Below are 11,115 nucleotides of genomic sequence, written 5' to 3' on the forward strand. Positions count from 1 at the left end.
TTTGCACACTGACTAGCACATAGCAAATGCTCTACAAAGGGTAAATGACAGTATTAGTATTATTATCACCATCACAATTAGGGCATTTGAAAGTGAAACTAAAATGGTGATACAAACTTATAAAAAGCACAACACATCGAGAAGTCACTTGGGAAATGTAAAAATATAAATGAAGACTTAACCTAAAAAAGTGCACTCGGAGCTCACATTCTGGAAGGATACTGGTCTCACCAGCAAGTATGGCTGGTTAAATAACAGGGTTAAAAACTATAAATGTGAATGCCCATTCTTTCAGAAAGAAAATGTGTTTCATTTCTATTTTTCTTTTAGAAAAGAAATAACATAATAACCTCCTTCATCTAAAGATGCTGAGCATGAATATGAGAACATCAAATATTTTAATTCCTCCCAGGAGCCAGTTCAGTCCTAGAGAGAATAAGAGTTTGCCAGAGTAACTGGGACATCTGAAAATGGAAATGTAATGTTCAGACCTCCACATTGTTCCTTGAAACTTTTCCAGTCCCTGAAAAAGTTAAAAGATGATCATACCAGTGATGAGCTCCGCATGTCAAAATAAATACACGGGCTCAGCCTACATGACCGCAATACATTTTCCTAGTGGGCCCTTAAAAATTGTATCATTTCTACATGCACCCCCCAATGTTCATAGCAGCACTATTTACAAGAGCTGAGATATGGAACCTAAGTGTCGATCAACAGATGAATGGATAAAGAAACTGTGGTATATATATATATATATTCCATTGTGTATATATCTATCTATATGTAGAGATAGATTCCATTGTGCATATATATATTCCATTGTATATATATCTATATCTATAGATAGATAGGTAGATAGATAGATAGATAGATAGATAGACAGACACAATGGAATACTACTCAGCCATAAAAAAGAATGCAATTTTGCCATTTGCAGCAACATGGATGGACTTTGGAGGGCATTAGGTTAAGTGAAGTAAGTCAGACAAAGACAAATACTGTATGAGCTCACTTATATGTGGAATCTAAGAAATACAACAAACTAGTGAATATAACAAAAAAGAAGCAGACTCACAGATATAGAGAACAAACTAGTAGTTACCAGTGGGGAGGAGGGGGAGAGGCAGGTAGAGGTAGAGGAGTGGGAGGTGCAAACTATCAGGTGTAAGGTAGGCTCAAGGATGTATTGTCCAACACGGGGAATAGAGCCAGTATTCTGTAATAACTGTAAATGGAAAGTAACCTTTAAAAATTGTATTAAAATTTTTTTAATATGTAAAAAGAATACATATATATTACGTGCATGGGTAGGACCAAAAGAATTGTATCATTTCTATTGACTGTAATTCAGTTGTTACCTTTCTTTGGGGGGCTCCAATTTATTGTTCCTCTGTTTCAAACATTAATATGGAAAGACCACATTTGTGGCCTTCCACAGGACTTTTTGGAATTCCTTTTCGTCCGTATTGATTTGTCTGGCTTTTTCCGCTTCTGTCTGGCACACATATGAAGCTCAGACCATGGTGGAATGTCACATCCCAACTCGAAAGCCTCTGACAGTGTCTGCTCCCCTCAATCCCTTCTGCTGTGGTGGCTTCTTGGGTGATCTCTTTTATTTAGCACTCCACTTTTTTTTTTTTTTTTTTTTGGCTGTGCCGGGTCTTAGTTGCGGCAGGCGGGCTCCTTAGTTGTGGCATGCAAACTCTTAGTTGCAGCATGCATGTGGGATCTAGTCCCCTGACCAAGGATGGAACCCAGGCCCCCTGTTTTGGGAGCATCGGAGTCTTAGCCACTGCGCCACCAGGGAAGTCCCCAGCACTCACTTTTTAAAGACCTAAGAGCAAGATGCTGCTTCAGTGTTGGGGAGACACACACACAAATACGATCCAGTTTCTTTCCTCTCGAAGGACCATGGCTAGAAGAGGAAGTGGATTATAAACAAAGAATCCCAATCTGCAGGGATACATACCGATAGATCCATGCACGAGGCAGTCGGAGGGAATAGGAGACAGAAAGACACGTCTGCATCTTGGAGCAGGGCTGATAAATAAAAGCTTCAAACAGATCTAGGCTCTTCGATAATGAGTAGGAATTTACTAAGTAGAGAAGACATGGCAGGCAGGAGAGGGGAGGAGAGTGCAGAGAAATTTCCCCAGAGAAGAGCGGGACATCCACACCTATAATGAAATAAACTTAGCCAAAGAGACTGGGCACAATAAGGAGGCTTAGCTGTTGGCTTAGCACATCCTGCACCTTTACTCCTTGCGTTCATTGTAACCTGACCTTCTGCTTTTCTATGCATAGACTCTCCCTGTCTATTATACACGAAGCAAATGCAGAGAGTCCCACAGTAGTTTCAGAAGGAAGGGAACATGGTTGTCAGCAGAAGTTGCTAGCATCCCCACGCTGAGGACAAGGAGGTCGAGCTCTCCATCCTCATGGAAGACTATCTGACCTGTTCTTGCCAGAAGGATTCCCCTGACGGCACAGGCCATATATATATATATTTATATTTGTATTTATATAAAGTTATAGAAAATAACTTCTTGAACTTAAGAAGGAAATATTCAGATCAAATGGGCTTGATGAATACTAGACAAAGTTAACATAAAGAGACTAGTTCTTGCGGAAGTTTGAAATTTTAAGTTTTCATAAAAAGAATTCTGGAAGACAGGAAAAAACAAAAGAAAATAAAACAAACAAAAAGAATAAACAGGTTAGCTACAAGGGAAGAAAAATCAGGACCAGAAGTTACTAAAGCAATATCCATCCTGAACAGGATTGGTCCCAAGTTGTCTCAAGCCCAACTGATGACTCAGAGGGCCTTGTCAATCACTTGCTACAATCGTCAAGGATTATTTGTCATGTGTGCACTCACCTCCTTAGAATTCCATCATGCAGAGTGCACTTGTCTCGCTAGGATGTCTGTGCTTTAATTATAGTTACACACGATACCCTGCAGCCACTTTCCAGGGAGTTGTAGGCCACTGTTATTTATTCTGTCCTATAATTAAGCATTTCGTTTCTGTATCTGGATGCAGGACTGGCTTCACGGCAAATACCCGTACAGGTTGTGGGCCCTACCCTCAGAAGGGCCCGTGCTTGATTTAATTCTCTGCTGCTGCAGAATTGAAATGCTTAATGATTTTTTAACAGGAGGCCCTGCCTTTTCATTTTGCACGGAGCCCCACAAATTATGTAGCTGGTCCTGTCTCGAGGATTCACTGCCTCAAGGTGAATTTCTATCAAGCCCTGTCTACACACTCAGGATGGGAGCCATTACTGAATGGTTCTGAGTATAGCTTTTGGTTACAGTGACCATTTTCACAGTCATTTACTTGGCAGGGTGACTGTCACCAACCTGAATGTTCAAACAGCCCCAGAACACATTTGATGTCTGATTACAAATAACTGGCTTGGTCAAAAGTTAAGCTTTGGCCTTGGCCATCCTCTCTCATCCTGCCAGGTATACAGACAGGCCCTATTTCTTCAAGGCTCCTTCAAGCTTATAAACAATACCACCCCCCAAACACTGGTTCATAAAGTTTCCCATTCTACAAACTTAATGTGTTAGTCAGAATTGAACCATTTCCTTAGCATAATTTGATGAAGGGTGTGCAGAATTGTATCAGATGTAATAAAAGTCAAGCCCTGTAATTTCAATTATTAAACACTTGTACCAGAGCCCATACCCAAGCAGCTCAGTGGCTCGTACTTGAACTGCAAAAGTAGCAGCTGGATTGCCAGAAAGAAGGGAAGGTATGGAAACCAACTGTGTTCTTAGCCATGACAGATTTGAAAGGGTCCTTCTCAAGGTGAGTGACAAAAGGGGTCTACAAACTGTGCATTTACCTTGGGACATCCCATCAGCTACCTCAAGCCATTCCGCAGATTGCAACTGACATTTTCTACCTGTCCACATTGGATCCTGACACAGAACTGTCACTGGTTCTGATAGAATCATCGCCCACGAGCTCTCAGAGGCCTGAGATCAAAAAGTGTCCCTCACCACACACCCATTAGCTGGTATAAAAACATTCTCTCTTCCAGACCTCAAGACAGTGCACAAACACACTTGTATGTGCGGGCGGGCATGTGTGCTGTGTGTAGAGAGGGAAGGGAAGGAGGTCGGGGGAGGGTGGTAAAGTGACACCTCGTCTTTATTCACGACTACAGATAAGACACGCCTTTTTACTTTCCTCTTAGTCTTTCTGAAGTCATCTCTAGAGACTGGGTTTCCAACATGATGTTTATTTCATTGTTCAGACCAAGGGAATATTCATTTAACGGCCTCACTCAGATTCACATTAATTTCAAACAGACAGGGTAATTCAGCCACAACTCTCCAGTGTGCAACAGAAATCCTGGACAGAACTGGCCACGGCCAGGCAGGGGATGCATGGGGACAGGCAGCCATTGTCTCGTCCACTATCCACAATAGGACTCGCTTCCTGCAAGTAACTATTCTCTGCCTGCGTGAAATTCACAGCACTCAAAACCATAAATAAATATCACAGGCTTCTGCAATCATGAACAACATCCCTTAGGTACCAGGGCAGCATTTATTCTGCCGGTATGTTCTGATCCCTGCCTTTTATCTTGTTCATGCCGTTGGAAAAACAAATAATAAAAACAGAATTCCTCATTTGGAGACTTTTACCTCTCCATGTTCAGAAATTCTCATTCATCAGCGGGAAATATTGGTCTATACGCAGATCCCCCTGGAAGTCTTGAAGGTGTTCCTAGTGCCTATGCCCCACATCTAAATAGAGCCTAAGGCCCATTCTCTTCAGCAAACTTTGATGAACAGCCTGGCACTTTCTCCAAACAGGTAACTCGTTTCCCCACTCTCTCCCTTCTGAGCACTTTCAAAATTGGATAGTTACATATTTCACTCAATAAATAGTTATCAAGTACCCACTGTGTAGTAGACACTGAAGGGTACAGGATTTGCCCCCATGCCCGCCCACAAGGTACCCACGGGTCAGTCTGAATGAGGCCTTTGAGTGCCCCTGAGCTCCCTGAAACTCAAGCACTCAGCCTGAGCTGCTGCCCTTGTTCCAAACTCATATTTGTTGGCTAAATGCACTGAGTAGACTTTGTTTTACAAATAGAGCTTTCTAATTAACAAAGGCATTCCAAAGTCAATGGGGTAAATCAGGCGTGCTATCAGTCAAGCAGAATGTGAAAATAAAAATCACTCTGATAACCTGCTCTGAAGAATATGTCCTCCTGCTGATGGACCTATTGCCAAGTTGGGAACGGTGAAAGGAACTCCTTCACATTTGCTGCTTCAGAAATGGTCACAGGCTGTCACAAATTGTTGTGGCACAAGTCTGCTTGCTCTGGGGGCTGACAGAAGCTGACTAACGTCCAAAATTGCTTCTCTCCTTCTCAGACTTGTAGAAGGTGAATGTCACTGATATGACGATCTCGGCTGTTAGTGGGAACTACACCTGTCTCGCTTTCCTAGAATGCAGCGAAGTACAAATCTCCAGGAGCAACAATTCACCCTGTCAAATTACCGAGCCCAGGAGTGGCAGAGTGGAGAGAAGGCAGCTGCTACAAAACAAGGATATTATGGGCGGAAACCCCGTTCACACACAGCAAGGGGAGAACTGTTGGTGTTTAGCTTAAAATTTCATCGGAGCAGAGACCGCGAATGTGCTGCAGGCTACAAAGCCTCTACGTGGCATCTCACATTTTTTAAATACAAGATTCAAAAACATCGTGATTCCACTTTAATGCAATCAAAGTCCTTAGCTATCCAGAGAGAAGAATGAATTCAACTGCTTAAAAATCCTTCACTCAAACACTAAGCATGAATTTTACTGTGATTAAGTGAAACGAGTTGATTCTAATGCCACATGGAATTTGTTTTTAAATGGTTCTTTTATTCAGAGTGGTTGCTTTTTAATGATGCTGTCTTAATTTCCTGCTAAACCTGTTTCATCTCTAGTCATCCAACATTAATATTTATTTTGTTCATTTACTTTTAAAGTATTCTTAAATTAAAGTTGTTACAAATATTCTACTGCTGCTGAAGATAATTCGGCATAGGCGCTACCATGAAAATATCATAGAAACCATGATCAATGTGTTATAGCTGTAATCTGGATTAATAAACACAATTACTATAAACGATTTTAGTAAATTAAGAAATAACCATTCTAGAATGTGTTATAAAATCCACTGCTAAATACATCCCTTTTTTTAACCTCTGTGCTTTTAAACTCTCAGAATTCTTCACAGTGTAGTTAGATTTCACATTGTAATAAAAATTATACTTAAAGTATTTCCCATGTACATATTCCTTTTCATTATATTTTCCTTAAAATGAAATCCTCAGCATTTAACCTATACAGATTGGCTTGCACAAATCTCACAATAAATTACAGTAAAATAAAATTATGATGAACTTGAACTTGTACCGTATTTAATGTAATATACAACTACACTCTCTTGCTCCTATTTAGCTTCGTAACTTCTTATCATAATACAACATTCTGCAGAATGCTTCAGTACAAATGGGCTCAGGACAGCAGCAACACCATTACCACTACAGGAAAATTGCAATGGTTTTTTCCCTGGAAAATACCAAATCTCAAAATCCAACATACAAACTCATAATTCATTTTCATTTCCTCTTTCCCATAATTTATTTTCATATCTGAAAGAAGCTCTTGGTTGAAGACTTATACTGTCAGCAACACGTAGCTTCTTCGCAATTTTTTACTTTCAGAAAACATGATAAAAGAAAAGCAATGTACCCCACAAGCAACCTAAGTAAACCATTATAAATTCACATTCTCTTTTGCACTAATTTGGATGGGAAGCCAGGAATAAGGGGGATAACCTGTGGGTACCCTTACAGTTCCCAGATCAAACTTCCCTTTTCATATGCCTCCGTGGACTGTGTCAGAGGCAGAAAAACACTCCAAACTCAAATACTTCTGTCACTTTTCTAACCAAAGAACTTGCTACCGCTGCCAACAAAAACGTTCACGCTAATTTTTGAGGTTTGTGTTCTTATCATCAGAAGTTTTTTGAACTACATACTTCTCTTTTTTAAAAAATCCTTTTTCTGAACTAAGCTCAGGACCAAAACACTGGTCTCTGCTTCAAGGTTTCCCAGTGTTAACGCAAGAGTAATCAAAACCGAATGCCTTCAGATCCTCGAGGGGTTGCTTCTTCCTTTCTGTGCTCCAAGTGCAACAGGAAAGTAGTGCTGTGCTTTTTCCTCCACTGCCCTGCTTGGTTTTTGCCTTTAGAATCTGAAGATTTGTTCCCATTCCTGGGCACCTGACAGGCTGTGATTTACACGGGAGAACACAACTCCAAGGCTCTTATCAAGGAGTCTGAAGCTGCTCCCACCCATCTTAGCTGTTTTCTAGGAAACAGACAGGAAAAGGGGGTGGGGGGAGGAGAAGCAGATTCTGTCTGAAGCTGCACAGGACAAGGAACACAGGCAAATCCAAAGTAATGGAGGCAAATATAAAAAAGAATATTATTTATTATTTTCTTTATTAATACTCACGTATAACCTTTGCTTTTTACACAAAAGTCTACTTAGAAGAATGCCTCCTTGGTTTAGCATGCCCAGTGGGGCTTTTGCTCCTGGACCACTTCCCCTTTCTCCACCCTCCCACACCTCCCACCCCACCCCCGACATCCAAATGACTCTTCTACATGTTCACAGATACCACGAAAATTTTGGAAACAAGATTTGGGTTACTGGATCTTGATTTAATCAACATCCCACTTCAAAATGGAAGGCAGGTAGGGGAGAGGGTAAGAAAAGGGAGAAAAGGCAGGGGAGAGAAGAGGAAGGGCAGCGGGTCAGAACTTTCAAGCCTTGCCTTTTCTGAGATGTGTGTGTATTGTGGCTGTTCCTTGAAATTCAATGACTCAAAACACTGACAGCAAGTGCCTGTGTGGTTATTTATATTATGTATCTATAACAGAATGTGTGGGCTTCCTCAGTTTGGATCTGGGCTGTTTTTGTTGAAACACACCACAATCCTTCTGTGGGTGTCACCACAGGGAGTCTGGTCTCCCGGGAACCCCTCTCAGAGCCGGGGTTTCCGCAGCAGGGTCTTGCTGAGGTCTCTGACCTCTTCAGGGCTATTGACCCGCTCGTAGCCCAGCACGGCCATGGGCTGGTAGCAAAACTCCTCCACCTGTTTGATCTGCTGGAAGGTGAGGGCGGTCCGCCAGGCGTTGGCGGCCTGCGTGGCATTGCGTGCTGACACCACGAAAGGCTTGGAGGAGGAGCCTGAGCCACTGGTCATGTTGAGGGCAAACTGCTCCATTTCAGGGCTCACCAATAGCCCCACAAAGTCATACACCCTCCGTAGGGTCTTGACGGGGTCTCCCACCAGGTCCTCGTACCGCACCACCAGGTAGTGGCCTTGCAGCCAGTCAGGGGGCTGCAGGGCCGTCTGCAGCGTCTTGGCCATGCTGTGGCAGATGACCTCCATGGCGCCAAGGGCATGGTAGTCTGCAGGCCCACCCATGCTCTCCTTCTTGGCGCCCAGCTTATGGCCAGCGGCCTCCAGGAAGGGCATGCGGTGCGCTCGGGGGTCCCGGCTGCGCACCACCTGCAGGCTTTCACGGATGAGACCATGGCGCGAGCGGATGCGTGAGCTGGCCACAGCGCGGGGATCCCGCACCAGGTGAATGACCTTGAGGTCCAGGGCCGGGTCGCGCAGAAGTGGCGCCAACACGGCCACGTCGAAGACACGCACGCCCTTGATGACCAGAGTGCGGTACTTGCGGCACTCCTCCTCGAAGCGCGCCAGGCGCTGCGGCGGGCACTTCTTGCACACGCGATCGTCCACCAGTCCAACGACCTCCTTGCGGTAGGCGGGGCAAAGTGGCGACGAGCACACCACCTTGTTGGTGGCCGCGCCGAAAATGCCCAGCGTGGTGAGGTTGCGCCCCCCGCTGCCAGCGGGACTGTACAGCTGGAAGACCGAGAGGTCGCAGCGGTAGAGAGCGCTCAGCATGTCCCGTGCCGCCCCTTGCAGGGAAACGGCGTCCCCTGGGTACAGTTTTTGCCACACGTGCCACACTGGCTCGTAGAGGAAGAACACTTCGGGGTTCTGGTTGAAAAGCTCGCCGAAGAAGGACGAGCCCGAGCGCCACGTGGTGAACACGTACACCAACTGCCTCTTGTCCCCGCCATCCCCGGTGCCCCGAGTGCCATTACCCGGAGGGGCTGCGGCCCCCGCCGCCCCCGCCCCGGCTGCCGGAGCCGCCCGGACGGGGGCGACGGGAGAGCGGTATGGGGTACGGGGGTCCGAGCGGGTGTGTGCGCGGGGCGGCACGGCCGGAGGAGGCCCCGGACGCCCCCAGCCGCCCGCAGCCGCCCCCGCCGCGGCACCGAGCGGCCCGTCGGGGCTGCACTGCTGCAACGGCCCCTTGTGCCACTTGTAGTCCAGGAGGTTGAGCATGGTGAGCACCAGCAGCAGCGCATAGCCCGCGCACAGCACCAGCGCCTTCCTGCGGAACACCTTCATTCCGAGCGGGGACGCGGGCCAGCGGCGACCCGGGCGCCGGGGCCACGGCGGGAGCAAGGCGCGCGGCCCGGCGGCAGGCGCGGCCGGGAGCAACCGGGGGGGCGCGCCCGCGGGCAGGGCTCGCGGCGGGCTGCGGCTCATCACAGGCACAACCCGGGCCGGCAGCGCGGCGGAGGCGGCCCTGCAACCCGGGAGGAGGACGCAGCGGCCCGGATTCGGGCGCTGGGACTTGGGCCGCGACTCCGAGGCAGGCGCGGCAGCAGCGGCGGCTGGTCCCCGGCACCCAGGGTTGGCTCTCCCATGGCAGCGGCTCTGAGAAGGACCTGCGAGGGGAAGCGGAGTAAGCTGGTGCGCCCCAATCCTCCTCCCCAGCCACCTCCTCCCCCTAATTCACGCCCACCCTCGGGTCTGCCTGGCTACCCCGCTAACCTGGAGCCGCGGGCGCTCCCCGGAGCGGCCCGGGAGCACGGCCCGGCGGTCAGTCCTGCTGTCACTCGTTCCTCGCCTTTTCGAGCGCTGTTTTCCGCCCGGGGTCCGCGCGCCTCCGAGGGGGCCGAGGGACTTGGCAGCCCAAGCCCTGGGCAGAGTTTCCGGGCAGCGGGCGCCCTGCGGCTGGGGAAGGGAAACTTTCACCGGGCCCGGAGCCCTGCTCTGCGCTCCGCTGAGTCCAGTGCGCCCGGCTCCATCGGCGTCTCCAACGCCCCCTCGGGACTGTAGCTTCCTTCCTCGCTCTGGGGGGGTGAAGCTGGCCGAGGGAGGGGAGGGGGAGGGGGCTTATACGCGACCCAGCTCCCGGCAAAGCGGCTCCGCCTCTCTTGCTCTCGGCCTCCGCTCCCCGAATCTTCCCATGTCTCTGGCGGTGGTAGATGGGGCGCAGCGCGACTGTGCAGCGGCGGCGGCAGCAGCTGCTTCTTCCATCACCCGAAGGATGCCCGGGCGGGCATTGCCGGCAGCCCCCGCCGCTCCTCAGCCTCCGACTGGCCCGGAAACCCCCTACACACACACACACACACACACACACACAGCTCTAGGCAAAGGAGCCGGGGTCCGCAGCGCTCCCTTGCCCGCCTCGCCCGCGGCACCAGCCTCTTCAGGTCAACGAGGCGTCGGGGCAGAGAAAACCCCGCCGCCGCCGCCGCAGCCGCCGCGCGAAAGCCGGCGCCCGGGAGGATGCTGCTACCCGACTCTCCCTACGCGGAGCGGCTGCAACGCGCTCGGGCCAGCCTCTGCGCGGCTCCTGCCAGCCGGCGCCGGGTTGGTGCGCGCCGCCGTCTGTCGCTGCGGCTCCTCCCCTTCGGCGTGCTGCCCTCCTCCTCCGCGCGTCCCGCGCCCGCCCCCCCTTGCAGCGCCCAGCTCCCGCCGCCGCCACCTTGGGGGTTGGAGATGCGGGTGCCGATTTACAGCGGCGCTGCTTGGGCCGCCATCCGCGCGGCGTAGGCCGTAGCAATCCGTGCGCCAAGCGCCAGGGTACGGACGCGGGGTTCGGAGCGCTCGGGCGTCCCGACCTCTGGGAAACGTGGATTCTCCGTGCCCCTACCGTGCCTAACCGCACAGTTTTGCTCTCGGAAAGAGTTGGTGATAAAGTTTGGGC

At 49.0% G+C, this 11,115-nt stretch overlaps 1 protein-coding gene across 1 annotated transcript; it reads right to left on the reverse strand.

Annotated features, from left to right (window-relative positions):
* Positions 1-7,734: 7,734 nt before the first annotated feature.
* Positions 7,735-10,854, reverse strand: CHST2 (carbohydrate sulfotransferase 2). Its single transcript, XM_061194585.1, has 2 exons — positions 9,954-10,854; positions 7,735-9,847 (listed from the first exon to the last, which is right to left on the reverse strand). Exon 2 carries the CDS (start codon positions 9,663-9,665, stop codon positions 8,073-8,075), a length of 1,593 nt encoding a protein of 530 aa, XP_061050568.1. The 5' UTR covers positions 9,666-9,847; positions 9,954-10,854; the 3' UTR covers positions 7,735-8,072.
* Positions 10,855-11,115: the final 261 nt, after the last annotated feature.

This window comes from Eubalaena glacialis, chromosome 6 (genome assembly GCF_028564815.1).
Source record: "Eubalaena glacialis isolate mEubGla1 chromosome 6, mEubGla1.1.hap2.+ XY, whole genome shotgun sequence".
Classification (NCBI taxonomy): Eukaryota; Metazoa; Chordata; class Mammalia; order Artiodactyla; family Balaenidae; genus Eubalaena; species Eubalaena glacialis.